Here is a 25,670-nt window from a genome sequence, read left to right as displayed (position 1 = left end):
CGTAGCAATGCCATTCTGCTGCTTAGACCAGGCCTGGGGCGCGTTGATTACCTTGCGAGGGATAGACTGCTTGGTCTGTGTTATGGTCATAGGCCATGAGCGCAACATTGCGGTCTGCGAGAGCTGCGCCGAGGCCGCGGCTCAAGATTGCCGCTGCGTCGGAGACGTCGAGGAACATACAGGGATAGCCACCTTGGTAGTTGAGTGGCTCATTCATCAGGGGAAGGCCGTTGACTGTGACGCCATATTCTGCGTAGGTGTCGATGTATTTTGTGAAGTATTTGATGATCTGGGGAATATACTGGACATCAAACGAGTTGTTGAGGATATTGTAGGAAGTGCCGGTGTTGAGACGAGGGGCGATGAAAAGGCCGTTGTGCTTCATCCAACCCGGGAATGACCATGGTGCGCCAGCGAGGAGGACATCGGATTTGTGGCTGCCCATCTTCGCGAGGAGCTTCACCATTGCTTCACCATCGTCAGTGAGATCGAAATTGGACAGGTCAAGGTCAGGTTGTCCTTCGTTGAAGCTTGGGCCATTATCATCGAAAGAGTACTGGTTGCCGCTCATATCGGAGGAGCCAATGGTGTGGCGCATCATGCCCATGTTGTTCCCATGAGGGTGCGGACCAAACAGCTCTTCCATCACTGTATCAAATACACCTGGCTCTAGGCGATGGAAGTTGTGTACTGTGGAATCCGTCCACGAGAACCCGAAGCCAACCATCTCCTGCCTTGCGCCATGAAGGGAATCAACTTCGACCTCTCGAGGTCTTGGGCATGTGGCCGTGGCATTGACGCCGTCAGTCGATAGAGTAGGCGCTTGGCCTTTCACGAGCAGTCGCGTCGTGTTCGCTCGTAGCGGGATCAGAGCATCGGTTCTGCCCTGTGCCGTCAGTCTCGCGTCGATGCCTTGACTGCTATGTCTTTACTACCACGTAGGATTGTGCCTCCAGCACCGGCTTGTCCACATCACCACACCCACCTTTGGGTCCACTGCCACCAACATGACCTAAACTTTTAACAGATTGTGCTATCGTAGATGCTGTAAAGAGTGATATAAATAAAGAATGGACGACCGTCATATCGACGATACTCGAACCAGAATGCCTAAAGAGTGAGTTGCTGCAGCGGGCGGATATTTGGCAATAGGTGCCTTTCTAGATGCACACGTGGGACTTTGCATCCACTTTGGCTTCGGTGCTGAGACGTCGGGTGTACAGCAAGAGCAGGAGCTCATCTCTGAACCTGGTAGGAATAGTCTTGGCGTTCAGATCCACCAGGTCTCTCCAAGCTTGTGCCACGTTCACGACGGGGTTCTGGGGCTGTGGCTAACGATCAGAAGGATGCCCTCGGCGACTACCGGCCAGCGACAGGAAGTCCTGGGCAAGGACATTCACGAGATTGCTGTCCGCACAAGTCTGGTTTCAGGATATTTGGGCAGGAGAAGCTGAGGCCGGGAGTGTCTGGCTCATAACTCGGCTTGGGCTAGATGTTGACTACCTACCTGGGTACGCTCTATTTCAGGTAACCTTCGTCGGATCTCGGAGGATCGCTATGTCGTCAAATGCTTCCAGCGCCGTATCTAATCAGGCATGCGCTTTTGAAAAGTAGATTCCAGCTCTGGCAGTCGTGCGCATGATTTAAGCGGCTGGAGTGTCCGTAATGAGTTTCGTTATCTTGCCGATAGCGATAGTCTGACCCTGATCTCTGAGAGTAAATCTGCCAAGTTGTGGGTAGTCCTCAAAGCGCTCTACACAAACGCTGCCGGCACCGCCTATGATCTCCAAACGAGCGATGATGTTCATGCCCTGTTTGGCGAAACCTGGAGGCTTCTTGGATTTGCGGTTTGTCTTAGGCTCCAGCTTGTGCAGGAGCGCACCGAAAGTGACCTCTTCCGTGGCTGAGTGAACATGCAGCACGCAGTTGAAGCCAGCAGAGAGGATGGACTTCAGCTCCAGCAACCGAATCTGAGCCTCGAAGGCTGAGACATTGTGAACGGGTCGCTTTGGTGAGCACAGCACGAAACCTGGTAGGATATCTTCTTCTTCAGCGCCCTTGATGCGCAACCGAATCTGCTCACCGCAGGTTGCGTGGGGAATTTCTTCTTCACTTTCACCGTAGAGTGCACTGATCTGAATTTCTGCCTTGCTTGGCATGAGCAGATACTTGTTCTCCTTCTTGATGTATCCAGCTTCAATTTTGCCCTCGATCATGGTACCCATGTCTCTGTACTTGGCGGCCACGGGCATCATGAATGGTGCATTGAGCTTGCGTTCCAGTGTCTTCATACCATCGAGATACTCGAGAAGGCCAGGCGCATCGTTCCAAGGGCAAGTCTCCTTGGGCACTCGGTCCTTGATGCCCACGGTGGTCTGTGCAGAGACGGGCAAGAACGCCAGATCAGTCTTCGGGTTGTAACCAAGACCCTTCAAGAATACAGTCAGTTTGGTTGTGCACTCATCGAAGCGCTCCTTTGACCAGTTGACGGTTGCATCGTCCATTTTGTTCACTGCCACGATGAGCTTGTTGATACCCTGTGTCTTGGCGAGAACGGCGTGCTCTCGCGTCTGGCCACCCTTCTCGAAACCGGTCTCGTATTCTCCCTTTCGTGCTGAGATGACTAGCACACCGACATCGGCCTGCGAAGCACCTGACACCATGTTTGGTACATATGTTTTGTGGCCGGGAGCATCCAGGATGGAGTATCGTCGTGTTTCGGTCTCGAAGAAGCCTCTGCCGACCTCGACAGTCTTGCCCTTTGCTCGTTCCTCCTTATTCAGATCCAGCGCCCATGACAAGTACCATGACTCTCGACCCATGTCTTTCGCATCTCTCTTGTACTTGTCCATTGTTCGCTCATCGACCATACCAGTCGCAAACAGGATACTGCCGCCCAATGTGCTCTTTCCGGCATCGACGTGTCCCAGGAAAATGACGTTCACATGCTCCTTGCCATACATGTCTTTGAGTGCCTCATCATCGACTTCTTGTGCTTGCTCTTGAGCGACCAGGTCGGCTCTTCGTGCTTCTGCTCGTTGCTCTGCGCGAGAGGGCGAGGATCGTCCAGAGCCAGAAGGGTCAGGTGTTGTTCTGCCGCTGACTGCTGCGGTGGGCTCGCCCGTCTTCTCGATCGCCTGAGCAGCAGCGACCTTAGTACCGGCCGCGGGCGCCTCTTTGCTGACAGCTTCCTTGGCTGGCTTCTCAGCTGCTGCTGCTGGGGCGGCGGCAGGCGTGCCAAGTGACAGGACCTTGGTACCTGCAGTCTTCTCGACCTTTGGTGCAGCAGCTCCTGTGTCGCTGGCGCTTAGTGACAGAGTCTTGACCGGTGCCGTTCCGTTCGCTGCGGCCGGCTTCTGTGCCTGAGCGGCTGGTTGCTGTGTGGGAAGGGCCTCTCCACGCCTCGCGATCGTGGGCGTCTGCTGCTGCCGCGCACCGGGGGGCACATATGCTTGCTGCTGTTGCTGAGGCTGCTGGTACTGCTGGTACTTCTGGCCATACCCTTGCTGCTGGCCCTGGCCGTACTGAGGGTAGCCGCCCTGTTGGCCGTAGCCATATTGTTGCTGTTGTTGCTGGTAGCCACCACCGTACCCTTGCTGGCCGTATTGCTGATAGCCGTTGTACTGCTGCTGGCCGTAGCCGTATTGCTGGTACTGCTGCCCGGGCTGGAAGGACTGTGCGCCGGGAGTGAAGGTGTTCGCACCGGGTGTAAATGTGTTCGGCTGCTGCTGGAAGTTCAGGCGCTGCTGGGTCTGGTTGGCGAGGTCTTCGTCGACGGCATCCTCCCACGAGTCGGGCTGCTGTCCGGCCATGTCGTCAAGTCAATCGGTGGTGTGGTGGGGAGGAGTAGTAGTGGGAGAGGTAGGGGAAGGAAGGTCGAGGGTGATATAGCCCTCGTCTTGCTCCTCGTAAAAGTTGGAGTTGGGCATGATTATGATGGTGGGGGTTCAGTGGTTCTGAAAGTAGACTAGCGTACTCCTGCACGTGCTATCGTGAAGTTGCTGTCTAGAACTCCACAACTCCTTCTTACGTGCACTGTGCAAGACACAAGCGAAACATTCACTGACCGCCAGCTTAAATACTTCGTGTCCCCGCCTGTGACTCGAAGATGCATCCTGAACAAAGTTGGCCGACCAGCCTCTGTTGAGCATTTCTCACTGCTGCCTGACTGACCACCGCTGTTTGACTCACCACAGCCCAATACATCTGCCCAGAATCACTCGTCATCTCCACCGCAGACAGCATGGATCTCATCCTGCAGCGCATGACGCAGCAGGCTATGCAATATGCCCTCAGATCGGGCATCTCCATTACGACCGGCTATGCCATCAAAGAATGCGCTCGCCTGTACAAGCAGGCGCCGAAGAGCAGAGACCGCGAAGAGCTCATGCTTCTTCAACAGCGGCTCGAGAGCAAGATACGCGTCATCTCACCGTCAATCGACATGATCGAGCTCATCGCCGCCCGCGGTAATACATCCCTTGAGTCTGCCGTGTCCCTGACCAAAGACATTCGTTACGAGATTCAGAAGCTTGGCAAACGGCTTCAAGATGCTGCCAACGACGAGGAGCTTCTGCGCCACAGAAGCAACAAAGCTAAGTCACGCGAAGACACCAGCCAAGAGCTGAAAGGCTGCATTGACCACATCAAGCTTTTGTTAGCTCGCATAGAGGATGCAGTCCCTCTCATCAACCTCGCCATTACCACGTCGGGGGTCAATCTGTCGACGAAGCTCTCGGGCACCATCAGCCCGAGTCGCTTGCTGCAGGCCTCGACTTTCTTGACATCGGCAGATTCGCAGTACTCTACCAACGTGACGATGCGCCAACAGGTGGGTTCAACATATGTACTCACGTTGTACATGCTGTTTGCTGGCCATGCTACGCGACCTGTCACTGAGCATGGCGTTCGAGAGACGACCTGGAAAGAGGTGATTCACAAGGCTCGGGTCAAGCTGTGGCGTATTCCTCTGGAGCAGCTCTACACATTGCCCGGCGAACACACCCAAGCAGATGGCCACGATGCTGCTAATACGATTCCTGGCGATGCCAAAGCCTCCGAGTTTGCCTATCAGCTTTCGATTGTGGAGGACCTAGATGACGATCGGCATCACAACCCAGAAGACGAAGGACATTCACCTGGACCCGTTGATGATGTACTGGAGGCTGGTATTAGAGACGTCATACCGATCCACGAGATCTCGAAGATCTTCTATGCAGATACCGGCAAGATCCTCAACATTGGTGGAGACGGCGATGCGTACAGTCCCGTCCTCTTGCTGAAGCGAGACGTCCACGCCGAGCCTCCGCGACGTATGCTTCGCCGATCACAGTCGCGCGTCAGCATCAATGAAGGTGTAGCTAACACCTCCATCAGCGACGACGACGACCAGGATGATCAAACCGAGATCGATGCTCAATTTGAGCGTGAGTCCGCACCGCCAACGCCGCTGAACGATAGTGAAAGCGCTCCTCAAGAGACTCATGCTTGGCGTCTACCCGCCGATCTCGACCCTGAATGGATGGCATTGGAGGTTTACACCGAAGATGACGAGAGTGAGAGCGACATTGACACCTCCCCAGAGCCTGAGCGACCGGGCTTGAGTCGAGCTGAATCATTGGAGCCTGGTCTGAGCGATGCTCTGGCCAATCTGAACATGAATTCAGACGGCTCCTCATCCGATCATCACCTTGCGCCCAACAAGTCGCAAGTATTGCAGCTTTCACCAGGCAGGCGAGCGGGACCGGCTCTTAAGAGTAGCCTTTCCTTGCTCGAAATGCTCATGAAACTGGCTGCTCTTCAGCAATTCCGGCAGGAGTCTCATCTGGCCATTGAAGATGAGCTACTGAACTTCTTCCTGGAAGATAGTGCAACCGCTGGTGCCGGCGCAGACAAACAGTATCGCCAGCAGCTTCGGCAGACCGCCGCGAGGAGAGTCGGCTTCGATCCGTACGACGAGTCCCCTGTAAAGAGACGTGGCGAAGACTACATCCGGAACGCTGGTGAGGCAGCGTCCCCGAGAGGTTCTCCTGGATCAGGACTACTGTACCGTGATGGCTTCGATGGACTGCCCGTACCGCAACTCGACTTCGCCGCCAGACCTTCCATTGAGCGGCTGGGGTCTCGGCTGCCTTCCTCACCACCACAGCGGCCACCGTACCAGACACCATCTAGAACATCGACACCTGACACAAGTGAAGGCCACCAGAAGACTGTACGGGCCAAGTATGCCGGCGACACACCCTCACCACCTTCTCCGCCTGCAGCGCGTGCCTCAGCTGAGTCCACAACCACGACCGCGAACGGCGCGAAGACGCGGGCGGCGACGTTACGAAGCAAGACGGATTCGCGACCACGGAGCCCATTGCGAGTCGTTGCCGATGGCGAGGAATGATAAGCTTGCAGCATTCTGGGCAAGAAGGTCACAGCATAGATTAGCAAGAGCATAGCGAGGCGTTATTTGCTACAGCGCGAGATACCCAGGAGTATGTATAGAACGTTTGCGTGTGAATCGCATGATACTGTACAACTATTTCTTTACTGGCATCTACTGATACCTCGCTGGCGTTGCTAACGTTGTCAGTCAGCAGGTCTGTCGGCATGGTAGGAAAGTGGGCCGGCGCGGCTTCCCACCTCGCTGCCTCGCTCCAAACAGCACTCAGGACGTCACATCGTGGCCACCGCACTTCGTCAGCGGCGATACACACGACGACGCAATCCACTATTCCGCGTCCTGTCCTCACCTATCGAACCTTGACTGTGACTAGGCCTACTTCTAGTACATGTGACGGCCATAATCCTTTCACGGCGACCGGACGCCTCGTTCACTAGCAACACGACCGACGGTGACTAGCACATGCGCGTTCTTCACAATATTCACGGCAGTTGGCAAGGACAAGCAGCAGTCACACTCACAAAGCACCTTCCTTTGTTCTTTCGTATACCGTCACACAGACAGAAGCAACTCACTACTAATCGAGCTGGCTCCCACAGTTGTTTCAACATCCACCACTGCGAAGAAATACTACTCACCTACGAGCATTCTTACCTACATCTGCCACCCATTGCACTACCTCACCAAGATCCGGACCAAAGCCATGCCGCCGACAGTGCACTGCATCCGCCATGCCCAAGGCTACCACAACCTCAACGCCGCAAACCACAACATGCACGATCCTCTCCTCACCGTCCTAGGACACGAACAGTGCAAGACTCTCGGCCGCGACTTCCCCTACTCATCCAACGTTGACCTGATCGTCGCCTCCCCAATCAAGCGCACCATCTACACAGCCCTCGAGGCGTTTGAAGAGATCATCAGGAAGAAGGGACTGAAAGTCGTGGCCTTACCAGAAGTACAAGAGACCAGCGACCTGCCATGTGACACAGGCAGCGATCGAGCGGAACTAGAGAGAGAATTCGAGGGACGCCCCATAGATCTTGATCTAGTACACGAAGGCTGGAACAACAAACGCGGGAAATGGGCTCCCACAGCCGCAGCAATCCAGAATCGCGCACGAGAAGGAAGAGTCTGGCTCATGAACCGACCAGAGAAAGAGATCGTCATAGTAACACACGGTCCGTCTCAATTCCGTTCCCCAAACGTGCCCACCCCACTGACTCCTCACAGGTGGCTTTTTGCACTATTTCACCGAAGACTGGTCAGACACCGCCCGATTCGTCGGCACAGGCTGGAACAACACCGAATACAGATCCTACACTTTCTCCTCCCACCAGCCGGAAGAAGCACACCTGATTGAGACGCCAGAGTCACTCATACGGAGGAAGCAGGCAGAGGAGACGAACAAGGATCTGAGCAAGGAGGAAGATGTGAATTTGAAGAGGACGGTTTCGAATACATAGTCATGAATCTGAACGCCAGAACGGACCGCCGCAGCAGATTCAGGCTAAGGTGTAGGGGACGGACAGGCCGGCGGGATGACGCTATTAAGGAATTTGGGAATCATGGGCCGAGGGAGGACGATCGCGAGAAGGAGGAACGATAGACGATAGACCGAAAGGATGATAAAGGACGAGAAACGATAGAGCACCATAGGAGCAGACCTCCAACTGGAGATTGCTGTTCCTGATCTGATACTACAGACACTACAGCTTTCACGAAAGCTCTCCCATCGAACGAACCCATCATTTATGCATTCTGCATTGCAGCCCGTCCATCCCATCCAATTTTTACATGCCTCATTTGATCTCATGGGGTATCTTCAATCACGAGTGTAAACCCTCAAAAATAACTTTCCATCACCCGCTTCTTCTAATGTTCAGTCCATAAAAGGACTCGTTGTATGCCACGCCCCATCAAGTGGCCGCCATGCAAATCAATAATCACACCGATTCTAATCTCTCTCCATCACCACCACCACCACCACCACCACATCACGCAGCGACCGCCACCGTCTGCGGCGCCACCGCCTGTCCCTGGCCTCCATCGGGCGGACTCGGTGCAGCAGCAGCAGCATCCTCATCATCCAAATGCAGCGTCCAGGGATGCTCCAACACAGCCTGAATCCCAATCCTCCTCTCAACATCACGATCAAGCATTTTCCTGATGAGATCCAGATTCTCCTCGCTCATAACGTAAGGCACCCGTAAGTCGTGGTCCATGATTTCGTCGATGGAGTAGAACGGATTTTCTTTGTAGACGATGGTGTAGAGGAGGATTCCCAAGGCCCAGACGTCTTGTTCTTTGCCGCGGTACGGGAGGCCCCGGAGCACTTCGGGGGCGGCGTAGTCTGTGAGAGATGTGGGTCAGTATTGAGGTTGGAAGTGTGAGAAGGGAATATGGTCTTACCTATTGTCCCGACGAAAACGTCGAAGGGACCGGACTTGATGTATGCCGCGCTTCCGAAGTCGACCAGCTTGACGCGGCCCTCGCCATCAAGAACGACGTTCTCGTCCTTGATGTCTCGGTGTACGACTTTGGCGGTGATGTGAAGATGGTGCAGCGCCTCGGCAACTTGTTTGAAGATCTTCCTGCACTCCCGCTCCTCCATGGTCACTCTCAGCTCAATGTAATCAAACAGGTCCATCCCAGGAAGGCCATGTGGCTTCATCTCAATGTAGTAGTTTATGTCGTCCTCGAAGAAGTCAGCCATCTCCACGATGTTCGGGTGCTGTAAACCATCCCTCCTAAGGTAGTCCAAGACATGAATCTCCAACGGCACAGTTCCGAGACGTCGATCGCGATGCCAGGTGTCGACCAAGATCCGACGTTTCGTCACATACTTGATGACCATCTTCATGGCCGCGGCCTTCTTGTACCGCGCAAGTTTTACCTGGCCGTAAGCACCTTGACCCATCTCCTCCAGGATCGTAAAATCGTCTATGCGCTTCTTCGTGATGACTTTGACGCCTGCCTCGATCATGTCTGGAGCCGGATGCTCATATGGCTCGCCTTCTCCCGGCATGCCCGCCATTTGTGAATTCGACTTGGCCTCGTTGAGTCGTTGATCAAGCAGATCGATCCGGGAGGCTTCTTCGTCATTTGTGGTTTCTGACTCACCAACGACCACAGGGCTTGGCATATCACTGCTATCAGCCGACAGTGCTGGTCTCGTTTGTGGAGGTGTACTGGGTCTGCTGATGTGAGGAGTGACTGGTCCAATGCCGTGATTGACCGCATGCATCTGCCGGCTATATGTGATCCACAGCGCGTAGACGACCTCGCCGCCGTTCGAGAGTAGCGGTCCATCTTCGTCAATGACCGTCTCATTGTAGATCGGATCCCTGTCAGATCGCACAACGCGCATCTGCACATCGACCATGATCTCAGCGCCATCTCTGTGCTTCGCTGGTAGTCCACTGGGCCGCAGGAAGATAGCCGCAGCATCGGCAGAGCCTTCTCGCAGTGCAAGCAGAGCACGAGCGCGACGGAAACTGTGCTCGGGAATCACGATTCCATCGACCAGCGCAATCCTGTCTTCATCCGTCATTATACGAAGCACCTTGTCGAAGGATGGAAGGAGTTCCATGATTGGCAGTCCAGCAGGTCTGTCGTGCCCAAAAAGAGCTCCAGCGAAGGCATTGTTAGAGCTGCTGACTCGCATTGTCGAAGGGTTGACGACTAGTATGCCTGCCACATGTGGAAAGCTCGATATCCTGAAAATGTTCGAATCGTTGACCTGGTCGACCGTGATCGGTATGCTGATCGAGTTGCTCGTTCGTGCTGTAAAACGCTTGAGCTTCCGCACCGCATCATAGTCGATAGCTCCAGTGTTCGTGCCAGCTAGCTTCGGCCAAGCAGGAATCAGCCTTTGCACGTCCATGCCGTTGCGGACTCGATCAATGCCGAAGATGGGCTCGACGTCACCACTGCCTCGTTCTAGCAGACCAATCTCATCGACAGTAAGCATCGCGACATCCTCGGCGATCTCCTCCAGGACCCAAATCAGGTTGTTGCCCTTCTCCTTGACCCAGAGAGAAGCACTACCGGACGCACCATTCATCTTTCGAATAGGCACGACGTCACCACATAGTAGCACGCCTCTACTCTTGTGACCGGGATGATTCGAGTTCTTTGGCTTTTCGGGAGTCCTGGTGCCGTCTTCGGTTTTGCTACGCCGACTCTGATAAGTCTGCCTAGCCGGTGGCTTGGATAGTAACTTGGCTGTCACGCCGTTACCCATGCTCGCGAGTGCACTTGAAATTTTCTTACCAGGTGGAGGCGGAGGCTGCAACCTCGACTGCCTCGATGCACTACCGCTTTCTGGATTCTTCAACCTCTCCTCAAGCCAGCTTCTGCGATCTTGCTGGATGACTTCCATGATGCCCAGCTTTCGTACTTCAGCACGAGTGACGCCGAACACTAGACATGCTAGGTCATTAGCAGCAGTGATAGTCCAAGGTGCTTTGGCTTCGGTGGTGAATATAGCTTGTGCTTGCTGATTCCGGTGTCCATGCGGTGCTCTCTCACGTTCAGCGACTGTCGTGTTCGAGCGTGCAGGCTGTTGTGGGACGATCGGGGTAGCAGCTGGCTGTGCGGCACGATACGGCTGAGCAAGAGCTTCGGTCAGCTTGTGCTGCAAAGAGTATCCAGCCACATCGGTGTAGGTTCTCTTCAAAGAAGACCGGTGAGGTCGTTGCGTTGGCAGTCCCGGCATGGAATCGCGATCGGTGCTATCAAGAGTCACGGACTGTGTGAGATCCAGCTTTTCTGGCTCTGAAATGGAACCGTTCTCTGCCACCGTCTCCGGAATCTGCATTGAGTGATGTGAGTTCACAGGTGATAACTTCTCGCTTCGGAGGTCTCTATCCACCCCACGTCCACTGCTCGAAGACTTTGTAGCGTCGCTACTCCCGACTGCACTTGGGCTGCTCATGTCCGTCGGACCTTCACTTTCTTGGCCAGGTGGAAGGAAGCTCTTCTCAAAGACGTTCTCGTTGGCCAGATGTGCCGGACCAGTAAGTGGACCGAGATCTCTGTCGAAGCTCAAGCCAGCAGCATTCAAGCTTTGAGGACTCATGATATTTGCCTTTTGTAGTAGCTCCATCATACTAAGAACTTCCTCGTCACCTGCCAGCTTCGCCTGTGCACTTGCTATCCGCGGCGAAGAGGTTGCAAAGTTCAGCCGATCCTTCATGAACTCAATGCTTCGTTTCAATACATTCTGGCGATTGTGAAGAGAGTCGCTGCTCTGGTGAGCGAAGGAGAACGAGTGCAGCGACTCGGACGGAAAGCGGGTCAAGTCCTCGCTGAATGGTATGGTGGGGGAAGCTAATGTCTGAGCGAAGGATGACTTGCGCGACACCGGACTGGACGGTGTTGGTGAGATGGGTTGTAGGTTTGGCGAAGATGGATTCCGGCTTAGCGATGGTTGTGGATTCTGCCGTATCCGTCTGAGGCCAGTATCGCGTTCGGCTGTAAGGATAGGTGACCTGTGACTCGAGTGTGTCAGTGACTCGGTCGATGTCTCACGTGTCCACTTTCACATGCCACTCCAGTCCACTCTGCCATGTGTGCTGACATGGTCACTTCCACTTTCACACGCATGCCACATCTGCAACAATACAGCGATGCACCACGCATTTGACGCACCTTGTCAAGTTATCATAGTCGCTCCCGGCATCGACGGACAGTCGTCCACCTCGCTGGTCACCATCTGCCCTCAGACTGGCACTGCTCGAATGCAGACTCGTGAGGTTGCTCGCCGATCGGTTCTTCGGTATGTGCAGCGCCGTCGGACGCTGCTGGCGGGCATCGGCGTTGCTCGAGGAAGGCGGCGGGTGCTCGACGACGTGAGGCTGCTGCTGCGGCTGCGGGAGAGCGTTGGGGTTGTCTGTAGCAAGCATTGGCAGTCAGCAACGGGTTCGTCTCAAGGCAGAAGTCGAAAGCCAGGCATCACGAATCGCGGATCGAGAGCGTCTGGACGGGGCGTGTGGAAACGCTGATGCTGTAAACGGGGAGGCGTGGGGGGTCGCAGGCGTACCATGGTGCACGGCGGAGGGCGAAGTCATCGCCTTGCCAGCGGGAGAGGGTGCCCAGCGATGTGCAGGCGGCGAGAGGTGGTGCAGCAGAGCAACGTCCAGGCAGTTGTGCCTCGTCGACCGCGCACTTTGACGTGCCGAAGGGTCGACGGTGATCGCAGCAGCTGGGATCAACCCGGAGGCTGCACGCTGCAGTTGAGCGGGGAGCAAGAATAGACAGTGACGCTGCTTCGGATAGCGACAGCGACAGCGACGGCGACGGCGACAGACGGCACTCGCTCACTGCTGGCGCTGCTGCATCTGCTGTGCCTCAGGCTTGTGCGTCCAACGCTTGAATGTCTATAGTCGTGTATCGTGATATGGCAGTAGTGGCGATGCTGTCCACTCCAATCTTCTGAAGTGCTGTGCTGGCGGTCTGCCTCTCTTCGGTGGGATCCACGCCCCGCTAACGCCAAACTCTGCTTAATATGCAATGGCCGAGACGGCGATAAGGAAACAATAGTCTTCGAAGGCAGTGAGCAGTCGCAGAAAGGGCAAAAGGATAAACAGCATTCAACAACAACAACAACAACAACAACAACAACAACAACAACAACAACAACAACAACAACATGCCGTCACACTCGACATCCGCAAAGCAACGTCAGGCGCTTCCATAGCTCCAGAGGAAACCCTTCCATCTCCACTGTGAGCAGGGACTCCCCAGCCCGGCACAATCGTCGAGATCGGGACCCACCTCAAGGCTCACAGTCACAAACACGTCTTCACGATCGTTGGGTGAAGGCCGCATTGACTGCACGCCAGCTTGATTGGCACTCACGCGACATAGACGACCACTACGTCCGAACAAGAATACAATGTACGACGAAGGCACTGACAGAATGACTACCATCGTCTCAACCAGCTTCCTCAACTCACCCCCGCCACATCTCGCATTGAGGCTGGCCAAGGCGATCTACAGTACCACCGATTGGCCACACCTCAATACAGCGGTACATGCTGCTAGACGAGTGCCATGCCGCCAGGTGGTAGTTGTAGGATCACTATTCTTTCTTCGTTCATAACGCTGTCTTCTATTCATGGTGTGGCGTTGTAGCCGTACAGCTTCCCAACTATGGACCATCATCGTTGGCGTCATAAGCCTGTACTACAACTATTCGTATCCATCTACATCGTCAACGTCGCTACTTCTCATGAACTACCCTTACATCTGTCATGTTCGCAGGGTCACGCTTGCGCCTTATGGGCCTGCACAGAAACTCGCTGACGTTTGGTGTACTGCCAACAGTGAAGGTCCTGGCCTGAGGCTCTCGTCCTATCCCGCCGGGGAAGCCATCCTTGGCTGGCGGAGGTCTGATTGATAAGGGTAGGTGGTCGAAGCGAATGTCGACCTTGTATCCGTTCAGCGAAGGATGTATATTCGCGAGAACGTCCTCCAAGCGCACATATCTCAGCGATGCTGGACCTGCCGTGAGCGCCCGCTTCGCCGCTGCAACACCCTCCAGCAGACTTCTTGTCCTCTGTGCTTGTTCCTGCTTGCTGAGTAAAGATCGGCCAGTCTCGTCAAATGTGGGTTGAATTTCAAACCCAGGTGGAGGTAAAATGTCCATGAAAGTCTTGAGAAGGGGTAGTCTCTTCATCGGAAAGTCCTTCGTGAGCCACTTCCCCGCCAAGCTGTCGGCAAAAGATTCGTGGTCGCCATGGACGAAGAGCTCTATCCCAGCTGGCCCGAGTAATGGAGCTACCAGAACGTTCGGGACCCAATAAGTCGGTATGTTGGTATCTGAGCACTCCGCCAGGGGGTCATATTCCTCTTCGCTCAATACTTGAATTCTGGTGAAGTAGCGCCATATGTGGCTTTTGCCTCTCTTGCTCTCAATGTCGAAGTCGGTTCTTGGGTCGAGCACATATGAAATTGCCTTCGGTAAGCCGGCTAGTATGTCAGCACGATGCTTGTCTTTCGATTTGTCTCTTCGCTGCTGCTCTGCGAGTTGTCGAGTGCGCTCTTCATCGGCGATTCTAGCTTCCTCAGCTTGGCGCATCTCTTCTTCCCGGCGAGCTTCTTCTGCCATACGGTCCTCTTCCGCTTGACGTGCTTTTTCTTCCGCAGCTCGTCTTGCAGCGACTTCTGCTGCCGCGGCCTCTTCCTGCTTCCGCTTCAGTTCGAGCTCTTGCGCTACTTCTGCTGCACGCCTGTCTTCATCCTGTCGCTGCTTCTCCGCGGCCGCCTTATCCTCCATATTCTCTTCCACGGTTGATAATGGCTGCTCGATCATGCCGCGGAATGATGAAGATCTTCTTCGTGTCCTGGGCGATGGTAATTCTGTGGGTTGTGCTGAAAAGCTTTTCGTTCTTGAACGTGTGGGAGTGCGCTTAGTAGCTGGACTTTCAGGAGGCTTCATTGAAACTTCCTCGACAGGCTCCGCAGGTGTGGGTATTTCCGAACTCGATTCGTAGGATGATTCATCGGAAGCTGCTTGTCCTCGAGCGGCACGTAGATCCTTCTTCGACATGAGCTTCCGCCCATTCTTGCGCCTAGGTGCCTGCTCTTGTTCATCGCTGTCCTCCTCTTCATCAGGAGCACGATGAGCAAATCGCCGCTTTCCACTGTCCCTCTTAGTGACAGGACTGGAGCTGCGTCGCTCCTTCGTAGCAGCGCTTTGATCATAAAGGCGGTCCAATAACTCTTTCTCCTCACGCCAGTTGGGTCCGTGCCTCTCCTCAGCGATTTCTGGCCAGGTCTTGCCTTGTCTATTGCGCCAGAGAGGGTTGAAATTGTCCAGCTCCGTAAGTGATCGCACCATTTCCGTGTGCGACGTGCCCAAGACGCTGAGCAGCGGTTTCTCAGGTTTCTGCAAAGCTTTCTTCTCCGTCATCTCAGCCAGTAGCATATTTACCAGGTAGGTGTCCCCAGTCTTTGCGGCTGCAGCCACTACGTTATTGTCCACCATTACTCGAGCATCCAGGAATTCCCTGACGCCAGTGCGATCGTTAATCTGTACCAGCCTGAGAAGATTCTCGTAGGTGCGTGCCATGAAATGTAACTCTTTAGACGGTCCAGCTCGGTGGCGCATCTCTTCTTCCTCTTCACGCTTCTGCTTCGCACCTGTACTATTCCACTTGTCGATGGCTTGTCGCAAAGCCGCTCGAATCTCGTCAGCATCGTCGGTGTCATCCGTTACCACATCCAGCGCTTGTTGACCTTTCAGATTTTGTCGCAGAGGGTCGACCCCAGCTCTCAAGAGGCTGTTTACAACATCCAAATGCCCATTCTCCGCTGCATCGATCAGAGGTGTATCCTTGTCCACATTCGCGCAGTCGATCTGGCATCCCTGGTCGATGAGATAGTCGACTACCTCGACGTTACCATTGAGAGCCGCGATCTGCAGAGGCTTGTTACCAGCAAACTCGGCGAGCTCCAACTGATCCGGGTCCTTTTCTCTCCACTCTTTCACCAGATCAAGATCGTTCGCCTCACACGCCTCCGCTAACCTGGTAAAACCGTACTTGTTCACATGAGGCTTAGGCTTGCGACCAGCCGGTCTGCCAGGTGTAGACGTCGATCTGCCAATCCCTCGTCGTGGTCGCTGAGGATCGTGTCCATGAGAAGTAGTTTCTGATGATACCGACTCTTCCTCCCATCCCTTGATCAACTTGGACTCCTTCACGGGTCCTTGTGTGCCAGCTCGTCGTTTTCGATTTGCTCCCCCTTCGATGGAACCGTCCATGAAAGCTGACTGCGTGGAGACTGCTCGACGATGGCTGCGCAGCTTGGGTGACAGTGATTGCTCAGATCGACCCACCTCTTCCGAATGCAGTCCACGAAGCCTACGTTTGGGCGTATTGAGGCTTGGTCGCTTGTTGGGAAGACTGACTGATGAAGCACGATGCTTGCGTTTCCGTGGGTTGGGGGAGTGGGCATCGTGGCGGTTGTAGTCCGGTCGTTCTGATGCCGCACGCGAGTTCAAAGACCTCTGCGACGGCGCGTCCGATGCCTCTGAGTCCGGGTCGCTCAAGGATCCAGTGTCGCTTTCGCCGTCGGCGTCTTTGTCGCTGTCGTCCTTCATATCTTCATCCTTGGCCTCTCGAGTCAACGTCGTCTGCTCGACGCTCACTGAGGTGCTGGGCGCAGGCGACACGTTCGCAGAGTCATCCTCGTCGTCGTTCCCGCTCGGCACAGGCAGGCTGCCAATGCGATGTTTCAGAGGTCGGTCAGCCTTGGGCGCGTTGTTCTGCTTCTCTGCCTCCTGCTTCTTCTTGACCGGACTGTCGATGAGTGTTTCGGCCTCTGACTCTCCAGCAGCATCATCGTCGCCGTCCGCTACTGGCCGCTGGTCCCGTGGCGACGCATCTTTCAGACGAGGAGACGCGCCCTTCCCACTGGATGCTGGCCTGGGAGGTGACGATTTGAGCCTCTTCGCGGCGACATGGGCGTTGTTGTCCGGGCTGCGCACGCCATTGGGCTTCGCGACGGCGATCTCATCCCGGCCAGAGGACACAGATGCATATGCCTCGGCGGTGAGCGGGTCTGGTGAAGTGCTACCATTCATTCCGTGTCTGCCAGAGGAGGTGCCGGTCGTCCATGCGAATACCGGGAGGGATAGTGATGGGTGATGGGTAATGGGTGATGGGTGATGGCCTGGAGTGCTCAGGCTTCGGGCGCAAAAGTCCTGGCGGGCGACGAGACGAGGCGGCACTCTCCACACTGGACGACACGATTACAAGGCTCTCCTGATCGTTGTTGCCTTCCGAGCCGACTCCGACTCCGCCACACTACAGTTCTACCGGTGAGATGAGGCGCGCGTTTCGTGTTGTTTACGTGGGTTGTTTGCAGTCAGAAACATGTTATGCTCGTGTCCAAACAAGTGGAGGGAGAAGGCGATCGGAACGGCTGGTGGGCTCTAAGCTTCCGCGCTAACAAGGGAGACCGCAATCTTCCAAGTCCCCTGCCAGCGTCTCGGCATCACATCTTTGCTCACTTCCAACGGCAATCTTTCGTCAAATGTAGATTGTTATGTGTAGCTACACAGGCTATGGATGGTCTCTTGCTGTACAAAATTTATCAAACGCGCTGCCGCGCAGTATGCACAAATCACACAGCTCCTGTTGCCTGCCCATGCGTCTGTGGTCACCCCATGCTGTACCCTAAAAGCATCCGTACGCCAAACCTCGTAAGTCGTCTGAACATGTTGCTAACATCACTTCAAGAAGTTCCTCACATCACCGTACATCCACCGCTCCTCGCACGTCTGCGACGCGTGGCGCCGACACCAGTACTCGCTTGGCCATTGTCGTCCTCTTCTTCATCGGCATGCTGCAGCTGCGCATCTCGCGCCCTCCTTCGCCGACGCCTCTGGCCTGCTCCCATGGCACCCGCTTCCTCTTGCGCGATCATGTAGGAAGCCCACTTGCGCTCCAGCCTCTTGGCAGACACGAAGTCCCCTCGCAACACTCGCTTCGTGTGCTCTTCGACTGTCGGCTGGAACGTGTAGAAGCACTTGAGCTGGATTATTTCGGTCGGGAATGACGACGTCTGACTGATATGGATCTTTGGTTTGAGCGAGAGATTCTCTACTGAGGAGCTCGCTGAGGTACTTGTGGACACGTCTAGAGCAGGCACGGCGTGCGTGTGTCGAGAGATCATCATGTCGGAGTTCCTGGAAAGGACTTCGCGGACACCGGTCCAAGTCACGTTTTGGCAGTCATAGGCCACGAGCTTTAATCCTATGCTGGGCTTGAAGAGAGGCTTCGCCGGTAGCATAGAAACCCCTGGGAAGGTGGCACGAGGCGTACGTTGCCGCACCATGGCCGTTGCCTCAGCTAGCACAAGATTTCCGATGCGGGTGTTGTCCATCTCAAGTGAGCGAAGGTTTGTGCACGTCCTGAGGATAGGAAGCATGCCTGCGTCGCCCATATTCTCGCAGTAGGACACGCTGAGGTGTCGCAAGCTCTTGGCGCAAGGAGAGTTGGCGAGAGCTTGCAGGACCGTGTTGCTGAGATCCTCCAGCTCCTCCAGGTCAAGATGTGTAAGCAGGGGTGTTGTCGGTAGGAGATCTGTGAGTGTCGCGTCCAGAACACCGTTCAGTTTCGACAGCTGCAGGCCTTCGATGCACGGAATATTGTCTACTAGGGAGCGCAATCCCTGGTCCGAGATATTACGACACCTTGTAAGGTCCAGGTGCTTGAATGTCCTCGGTGGCACGATGGGTCTGCCGGAGATGCAGTCGATTTCACTGTCGATGCCCTCGATGAGAACAGCCAGTGATTCATCCGTCAGGGTGTCGCAGTTCATCAACACCAGGCGCTCGAGGTTGTTCTGCTTGAACATCTCATGCATGATATCCAGATCATCCCATCCTCGGATTTCGCCGGCGCGCAGATCTTTGAGCTTGAGACAACCCTTGATGACCTTCTTAAGGCCCTTGGTTGTGACATTGTTGCACCAAGAAACATTGAGGACCTCGAGCTGGGGACATCTCTCAGAAATGATCTTCATGCCAGCATCGGAGGCGCCAGCCAGACCCGAGAGATTGATGTGCACAAGCCTGCTGCCATTGTGCAAAAAGTTGTGTATCGAGTTCCGGTCGATGCGACAGCCTTCGAGGGAGAAGTTTTCCAGATTCTTGCAAGCATCTGTCAGACCATCTTTCGTGTTCCAGTATTCGCGAAGCTGAACACAACCACGTAAGTTGAGGTCGCGAACGAAGTTGCCAGCCGAACATATGATTCTGACCAGCATTGGACCCGGTATATCTTGGTAGAAGTCCGAAGTGTCCAGGATAGCCCACAGCTGCCCATCGAAACACATCTTGTGCCATGCTTTTGAGACAACCGAGCAGCGGATGACCTCTCGTGGCTGCATGTATGACAAAACCTCCATCCTCAACTCAAATGGCACATCGCGCCAAAAATTAAAGTCTGGTCGCGCTGGCTTCGGCTTGACTTGCGTTGCTGGCCGCGAGAAGTAGTCTTCATGGCCCTCTTTGGAGATTCGTGGTGTCAACCCAATCCTCGGAGTAGACCTGATGTCTGTGGGCAGACCAATAGACTGCTTACCATTCAAGCCCGACACATAGCGAAGTCTGGCCTTCTCGTCGAACGCTGGGATCTGAATGCCCAGTGTTGACACCCCGGAAGTAGGAGGCGTGCCATACCCAGCGGAGTACTCTCGTGTCAGGGATGATCCAAAAGAGAGGCCGTTAGACGATGCAGAGTTGAGCGATATGCATGATATAGATGCTTTGCCAGTGCCATCGTAAGTCCGTGCTCGGTCCCTCGAACTGAGTCGCGGAATGGAAGGCGAAGACGATATGCGATGCAGGCCAGCTAGGAGCCTCTGTCTGCCCTTGAGTTTGGGAGGCTGCTCTTGGAACGGGGGAGCTGTTATCGTCGGACTTTGTGGTGACCCAATGGGTATATGTGCCTCCTCCACGTTCGGGAACGATTCAGATGATGAACTTGCCATGTCGCCGAAGGAGATGTTTAGAGGCGTTCTGTCTTCCGCTGCTTGCGGGGTTCTGCGGAGGACTAGACAGGGCTGTTGTCGACCAGTGGCCGCCCGGCCTTGGTGAAGTGTGAGCAAAATGCAGGAGACAATCGCGCTGGCTCAGGTCGTGAATAAAGAGCGCAAGGTGATCGGCGCTCAGACAGCGTAGTGGGAGCGGAGGGGTAAGGCTTTCGCGACATGTCAGCCGACGGCGCGATCATGGGTCATTGACAAACTGACAAACAATATGCAACACACCTGGAGTAGGGGCGTAGGTTATGCTGTCGTGTTCGAGACAATCTCTCAGGTCTATGGCAGGGTATCGTGCGTCTCGAGCGTCGTTGTTGCGATGGTCGCCAGGTGTTGGTGAATGCTCGGTGCGGCGCTTATCGTTCTTATCGCGAGAGTGGGCTGGCGGGGAAGGAAGTCGCGACGGAAGCGTTTCACTCTTTGTTGGGTTACAAACATAACACGCTCGCTGACGCGACAACGATGATACGGACAGCAGAAACAGGAGAGAAAGTCGGGAGTGAGATGCAAACCCACACGATTCCTGTCGGGTTGCGCGTTGCTGCAGGGAAAGCTCTCAGCCCTCGTCCTCCACGTCCTGCCCAAGCAGCACCCATGTGGTTAGTCGACCGACGAACTAGACTTTGACGATAGCCGTTTTGCTTGGCCAGGTCCCATATTTCCTGGGCTCGATTGCCACTTCCAAGCACGCGACTGAATCCCGCCGAAAGAAGAGGCGACTGGAGGGTTATGGCTCGTAGTCTCCCACGTTCCGTAGCCATGGCAGCTGGCAGCTCTACGACTGTCCGATAGTGCTATTTTGGGGGTGGTGTCCAGCTGAACAGGTCATGTTCAAGACATGTTCTCACCTTAGGCCCGAGTATCTGGGTGGGGTTCTCCGCTCAGCCCCAGTTCCCATCGCCACGTTTTGTGCGGCCACGAGGTGATCGTCCAGTAGCCTTTTTAAACGCGTATTCTGCTGCATTCTTCCGTGACCAGGACTGAACTTCTCCGCCTATCGCGAAGCAGCCAGTCTCCCATCCGTCATAAGCAAGCATGCCGGGAACTTGGGAGGCTTACCGAAGCTCAGCGCCATTGTCGCTTTTACAATGATCTGACCGCTGCTAAACAATTACATGACAATCTTGACTGACTCTCGTAGAAATTGGCTGAAGCACATGCACTCAAACGGGGCATGACCTTTGCTGAAGCTTGGCATTATGCGACAATGCTTCGACACGTTTCGTGAGTCGACTATCTTCTGGACTTGACCAGTGAGCACGTGGGCTTCACTTCTTCTTGGCTTCAACCTGCTGCGTTTTCTCCAATTGTGCCACTCCCTGTGCGCCGAGGCTTCCAATCTCCTTCTCGTTCCAACCTTTACCGAGCAGCTTTGGCACGAACATGCCCACGCGCTCCTGGTACAGCTTATATTCCGGATACTTACCACTACTGATCCTTTCAGTAAGCGGTGTGCTTCCGGCGAACACCAACACATAGCCAATGACGCCACCGAGTGTCCAATTCCAAGCAGTATTTGACTCGAAGCAGCTCCAGGCGTATAGCAGAATCCAGATCGATTGTTCCGCGGCGAAGTTGGGGTGACGGCTGAACTTCCAAAGCCCAGTTGTGTTGAAGCCGCGATCCATCTGAGCTCTGGTCCAACCTTGTGGCACTTTGGCTGTCTTCTGATATTCATTCTTGGCTTGGTGGTAGTTCCACTGCTGTCCATCGGCGAAGTACTCAAAGACCACCAGCGCGATCAACGCGCGACCAAAGATCATATCGGAGGCGGCCATTTCTGGCTTCAGCCGCGAGGTGTTGAGCAGGACATATGTGGGGAGGGTGACAGCCCAGAGCAGAACCTGTTGATCATTAGTGAGGAGCATGAATTCAGGGCTCCGCCTCTGCTCACCGGTTGTATCGAGGAGATGAAGAGGACGTTGAGCAAGAAGAAACCTGGTTGTCCAATTTGCTTTTTGATCAAGGCCCATCTGTAGTCCTCGCTGCCGATCTGGTATCCACCTTTTCGCCAGTAATTGAACGTCAAGCGTATCGACCATAAGACGCTAAAGGCCAGTACATTGTCTACCCTCGTGGTAGGCAGCCCAGCAAGTCGAGCCCATAGCGCGTAGTGGATGTCGAAGATGGTCGGCAGGATGCTCCAAACTCTGTCGACCTGACTCCAGTTCCTGTTGATCTCGGAGACTATGAGGAAGATCGGGAACGTCGCTAAGGCAAACGCGAGGCCAGAGACGGCTGGGTTCGTGGTGATGTAGATTTGCTTGAGAGCTTCGGTATCCGTTATGTGAGCGAAGACCTGGTCGTGTAAACTGTAGAGCTGTGGCAGGAACTGCTCGAATGTCTTGCTGTAGTCCGCGCACTCTGCCAGCGTCTTGACAACTGGCAGCGCCAACGCGTCTGAAAGAATCGCAGGCATCTTGAAAGATGGTCGTGGTTGTGTAGGAGGACAAAACGCGGATCAATGTTTACATGTACATGTGTCTCCTCCCCAGAACTCCTCTCACTCTAACACGTCACCGAAGCCATGACCAGCACAAGGGTAGGTAGTGGGCGACATGGTCCACGAACACATCCCACACTTCTTGCAGTGCTTCACACACATGCATCCAGTCAACGAGCATGCGCCTGTCACTGCTGAGGTCCATCAAGAGACCATGCTTAACAGCTAGCACCATCAGCAAGGCCTGCTTTCTCCCAGCAGCTTCACCCAGATTCTACGCCGTCCAAGCTCCCGGCGCACCCACCGTCGAAGTCTTCGATGCCAGGACCAAATGGCTACACAAAGAACGAGCAGCCAGGAATGTCGCGCAGTCTCGACAGGTAGACTACCTCCGCGATGAGGTTGCCGCCCGACTCTGCGATCGTATCCTCGATATCAACCGACCTTTCCCACGAGTCCTAGACTTTGGCGCAAACTCCTGCAATATTGCGCGCATCCTGACGCGACCTGACCCGGACCCAGATTCGGCAAAGCCTTCGATCGAGCCGATCGCGAAGAAGATTGGGAGCATTACTTGCACAGACACGAGTCCGAGTCTGCTGTACAGGGATCAAGATGAGCCGTTCAACAACGATATTGAGGTTCAGCGGGAAGTGCTCAAGAACTCCGAATACCTTCCATACGATGCGGAGACTTTTGACCTCGTGCTGAGCTCAATGTCGTTGCATTGGACCAATGACTTGCCCAGCGTCTTGATGCAGATCAACAACTGCCTAAAGCCAGATGCGCCATTCGTGGCCGCCATGAGTGGAGGAGACAGCCTGTTCGAGCTTCGAGGGTCATTGCAGTTGGCGGAGCAGGAGCGACTAGGTGGCATTGGCACACACATATCTCCTCTGGCGGATGTGAGGGATGTTGGCAATCTGCTCTCAAGGGCTGGCTTCAAATTGCTCACAGTGGACGTGGACGACATTATCGTCGACTACCCAAACACATTTGCTCTGATGTCGGATCTTCAGGCTATGGGTGAGGCAAATGCTGCGCTGAGGCGAGAGCCGGGCGGCATCAGCAAGGATGTGCTGTTGGCTACGGAAGCCATATATAGGGAGATGTATGGTGAAGAGCAAGAAGATGGGACGCTCACGATACCGGCCACATTCAGGACGATCTACATGATTGGGTGGAAGGAGGGTGCGAATCAGCCTAAGCCCCTCGAGAGAGGAAGTGGCGACGTGAACCTGAAAGATCTGTTTGATGCAGCAGAAGGTCGGGACAAATGATTGCGCCTTGTCAAACGCGAGGAGGTTCTCAACATATACAGCTCAGGGACTGGGTTTCAAGCTTACACGGAGCTCTTAGAGTGTATCAGCTATGGGCTTGGTACCGTGGTGTAGTACGCTACAAAGTCGTCAAATTGATCGCCGCTACATCAGGGTGCTTCTCGAACATTGCTCCGACTCTCTCATGCACCATTCCCAGCGTCAAGCCTTGCTCGCAGCGGATAACAGGATCTGTCAGACTCGTGGTCCGGCCAAGATACTCTTTCATATCATCGATCTCTTCGTAGATTGCAGCCTTGAGAGCAACACAAGGAGGCTGAGCAAGAAGCATTTCAGGGATTCGGCAGCCCTGACCAGTGGCTTCTCGGGTCTGCAAATTGGGTAGCTCTCTTTTCGTGATGATTAGGAATGCACTATGCCGTGGTGTTGCCTGACAGTCCTCGCCCACGGATGTGTTGAAGCAGAAGCGGAAGTTGTAGCTTGGGAACGTTGTCTGTATGATGGGATTGAGTGTGGGCGCATGTACGTCTACTGGACGGTATACTGCTCCCGTGCTTGAGCGGGGGTGTGTCTGCTCCCAAGCACGCTGTGTGGTGGGATCCGATATGTAGAACAAAGCTCCTTTGGTATAAGTGCTGCCCAGGATATGATTACGCCATTGGCGGTCCACCCGTGAGCTCCTCAGTAGGTTCTGAAGAAGTCGTGCATTGTGATGTGTCTTGACGGATCTCGGATCTTCTTGATCTGCAATGCAATGGGTAGCATCCAGGACGTAGGAGAGTATATAGTCGAATAGCTCGGTGGTGGCGAAGACTTGTTGCATTGCTGACATGAATGTCGGTATTACACTGGCCCTGGTCTCGATACATGCAATGCAGTCTGACTGTGTTCCTGTCGTGCGGAGCCGATGAACAGAATTGATGTTGTTGCTGTTGGTGGGATGAGACTGGGGGCAAGCGCAATCCGCTTTGAAAGGAATCTTGTCATGTTCGACCACCCTTACGTTCTTCGACACGACTGCATCCACTTCATGACCATGCTACCCAAACACAACCATGGAACAGCCAATTCGTCCAAATACTCGAGCAATCATCACGGAGCTAGAACGAAGGTCGAAAGCCAACTGTGAAGCCGTGAACAATCGAGACTTCTCGCCAGCTACTTCAGCACTGTACAGGGGCAAGTCCTCCAAGTGGACGGCACAAGCCTCAATTGGCTCCACTGTACACAATCTGGACGAGCATGTACACTCCATACAGCGCGTATGCAACGAGTATCCCGACTTTAGGATTCGTGTAGTCGATATGCATACTACTGTCAACGACAAGGCGGACTTTGCAGAACTATACGTGAATACTGAGTCGAGTAACGCCCCACCAGGAGTTTCTCGACCGAGCGTATCGATCGTTGTGTATCGACTGATACGCGGCGAGTGGCTCTCAGTCCATCATATGAGCCTGGCCGGACTTCCAGCTGAAGGCAGCTCTCAGGTGTCGCTCATCTGAGCATGCTGAGGTCATTTCGATCTTCAACACAAGCGACTCGAAATGGATTGCCTTCCTATGGCAGTCATACACTCATCAGCCTACCATAACGCTGAACGACGTGCCTTCACGAGGCTTGACGGCTGGGTTGCGCTTCATGAAGAACGCATGGGAGTGCATCACCACAACGACAAGAATCTTGCCAACAACCTGGAAACTCTCGCCACGCTTACAATCAGGAGGTATCTTCTATAGTGATCCGGTACACTGGCACGCATGGCAGTACTTTCAGGTTCGGTACATTGAACACCGTGTGCGACTCCACCTCTTTAGCCGGCGCTGTGTCCCTCGCCTATGCGCATCTACGCCGCCTCCGCTTATATGCAGTATCGCGATGCCAACAGCTGCGTCTCCAGCATGTCCACCTGCCCAATTCTTCACCGACGGAGGCGGAGTGGGCTCAGGCGATAGAAAGCTTGCCCGGAATCAGCAAAGTCCTCGAAGCGTGA

The 25,670-nt window shown here is 54.5% G+C and overlaps 13 protein-coding genes across 13 annotated transcripts; 4 read left to right on the top strand and 9 right to left on the bottom strand.

The window, feature by feature from the left end:
* Positions 1 to 22: 22 nt before the first annotated feature.
* Positions 23 to 607, bottom strand: CLAFUR5_01794 (Endo-1,6-beta-D-glucanase; the record flags this gene model as incomplete). The annotated part of the gene is made up of 1 exon (XM_047900942.1): positions 23 to 607. The coding sequence occupies one exon, from the start codon at positions 605 to 607 to the stop codon at positions 23 to 25; it is 585 nt and encodes a 194-aa protein (XP_047756705.1).
* A 196-nt stretch (positions 608 to 803) lies between these two features.
* Positions 804 to 1,085, bottom strand: CLAFUR5_20010 (uncharacterized protein; the record flags this gene model as incomplete). The annotated part of the gene is made up of 2 exons (XM_059462869.1): positions 804 to 881; positions 936 to 1,085. 2 exons carry the CDS (start codon positions 1,083 to 1,085, stop codon positions 804 to 806), a joined length of 228 nt encoding a protein of 75 aa, XP_059318871.1.
* Positions 1,086 to 1,643: 558 nt separating this feature from the next.
* CLAFUR5_01793 (Eukaryotic peptide chain release factor GTP-binding subunit) lies at positions 1,644 to 3,812 on the bottom strand (the record flags this gene model as incomplete). The annotated part of the gene is made up of 1 exon (XM_047900941.1): positions 1,644 to 3,812. The coding sequence occupies one exon, from the start codon at positions 3,810 to 3,812 to the stop codon at positions 1,644 to 1,646; it is 2,169 nt and encodes a 722-aa protein (XP_047756710.1).
* A 431-nt stretch (positions 3,813 to 4,243) lies between these two features.
* CLAFUR5_01792 (Ran-specific GTPase-activating protein 30) lies at positions 4,244 to 6,394 on the top strand (the record flags this gene model as incomplete). The annotated part of the gene is made up of 1 exon (XM_047900940.1): positions 4,244 to 6,394. One exon carries the CDS (start codon positions 4,244 to 4,246, stop codon positions 6,392 to 6,394), a length of 2,151 nt encoding a protein of 716 aa, XP_047756711.1.
* Positions 6,395 to 7,097: 703 nt separating this feature from the next.
* Positions 7,098 to 7,860, top strand: CLAFUR5_01791 (putative phosphatase; the record flags this gene model as incomplete). The annotated part of the gene is made up of 2 exons (XM_047900939.1): positions 7,098 to 7,575; positions 7,628 to 7,860. The coding sequence occupies 2 exons, from the start codon at positions 7,098 to 7,100 to the stop codon at positions 7,858 to 7,860; spliced, it is 711 nt and encodes a 236-aa protein (XP_047756708.1).
* Positions 7,861 to 8,391: 531 nt separating this feature from the next.
* On the bottom strand, positions 8,392 to 12,303 carry CLAFUR5_01790 (Serine/threonine-protein kinase ppk6; the record flags this gene model as incomplete). The annotated part of the gene is made up of 3 exons (XM_047900938.1): positions 8,392 to 8,747; positions 8,807 to 11,889; positions 12,050 to 12,303. The coding sequence occupies 3 exons, from the start codon at positions 12,301 to 12,303 to the stop codon at positions 8,392 to 8,394; spliced, it is 3,693 nt and encodes a 1,230-aa protein (XP_047756709.1).
* Positions 12,304 to 13,622: 1,319 nt separating this feature from the next.
* CLAFUR5_01789 (uncharacterized protein) lies at positions 13,623 to 16,988 on the bottom strand (the record flags this gene model as incomplete). Its single annotated transcript, XM_047900937.1, has 1 exon — positions 13,623 to 16,988. One exon carries the CDS (start codon positions 16,986 to 16,988, stop codon positions 13,623 to 13,625), a length of 3,366 nt encoding a protein of 1,121 aa, XP_047755616.1.
* A 665-nt stretch (positions 16,989 to 17,653) lies between these two features.
* Positions 17,654 to 19,903, bottom strand: CLAFUR5_01788 (F-box/LRR-repeat protein 2; the record flags this gene model as incomplete). Its single annotated transcript, XM_047900936.1, has 1 exon — positions 17,654 to 19,903. The coding sequence occupies one exon, from the start codon at positions 19,901 to 19,903 to the stop codon at positions 17,654 to 17,656; it is 2,250 nt and encodes a 749-aa protein (XP_047755615.1).
* Positions 19,904 to 20,835: 932 nt separating this feature from the next.
* On the bottom strand, positions 20,836 to 21,029 carry CLAFUR5_01787 (uncharacterized protein; the record flags this gene model as incomplete). Its single annotated transcript, XM_047900935.1, is given in 2 exon segments — positions 20,836 to 20,999; positions 21,014 to 21,029. The coding sequence occupies 2 exon segments, from the start codon at positions 21,027 to 21,029 to the stop codon at positions 20,836 to 20,838; spliced, it is 180 nt and encodes a 59-aa protein (XP_047755608.1).
* Positions 21,030 to 21,222: 193 nt separating this feature from the next.
* Positions 21,223 to 22,373, bottom strand: CLAFUR5_01786 (uncharacterized protein; the record flags this gene model as incomplete). Its single annotated transcript, XM_047900934.1, has 2 exons — positions 21,223 to 21,798; positions 21,849 to 22,373. 2 exons carry the CDS (start codon positions 22,371 to 22,373, stop codon positions 21,223 to 21,225), a joined length of 1,101 nt encoding a protein of 366 aa, XP_047755607.1.
* Positions 22,374 to 22,576: 203 nt separating this feature from the next.
* Positions 22,577 to 23,677, top strand: CLAFUR5_01785 (Arginine-hydroxylase NDUFAF5, mitochondrial; the record flags this gene model as incomplete). The annotated part of the gene is made up of 1 exon (XM_047900933.1): positions 22,577 to 23,677. The coding sequence occupies one exon, from the start codon at positions 22,577 to 22,579 to the stop codon at positions 23,675 to 23,677; it is 1,101 nt and encodes a 366-aa protein (XP_047755610.1).
* Positions 23,678 to 23,795: 118 nt separating this feature from the next.
* CLAFUR5_01784 (uncharacterized protein) lies at positions 23,796 to 24,509 on the bottom strand (the record flags this gene model as incomplete). The annotated part of the gene is made up of 1 exon (XM_047900932.1): positions 23,796 to 24,509. The coding sequence occupies one exon, from the start codon at positions 24,507 to 24,509 to the stop codon at positions 23,796 to 23,798; it is 714 nt and encodes a 237-aa protein (XP_047755609.1).
* A 223-nt stretch (positions 24,510 to 24,732) lies between these two features.
* On the top strand, positions 24,733 to 25,182 carry CLAFUR5_01783 (uncharacterized protein; the record flags this gene model as incomplete). The annotated part of the gene is made up of 1 exon (XM_047900931.1): positions 24,733 to 25,182. The coding sequence occupies one exon, from the start codon at positions 24,733 to 24,735 to the stop codon at positions 25,180 to 25,182; it is 450 nt and encodes a 149-aa protein (XP_047755612.1).
* Positions 25,183 to 25,670: the final 488 nt, after the last annotated feature.

The sequence above is a fragment of the Fulvia fulva genome, chromosome 1 (assembly GCF_020509005.1).
Source record: "Fulvia fulva chromosome 1, complete sequence".
In the NCBI taxonomy this organism is placed as follows: Eukaryota; Fungi; Ascomycota; class Dothideomycetes; order Mycosphaerellales; family Mycosphaerellaceae; genus Fulvia; species Fulvia fulva.
This window is presented reverse-complemented; position numbering and strand designations above follow the sequence as displayed.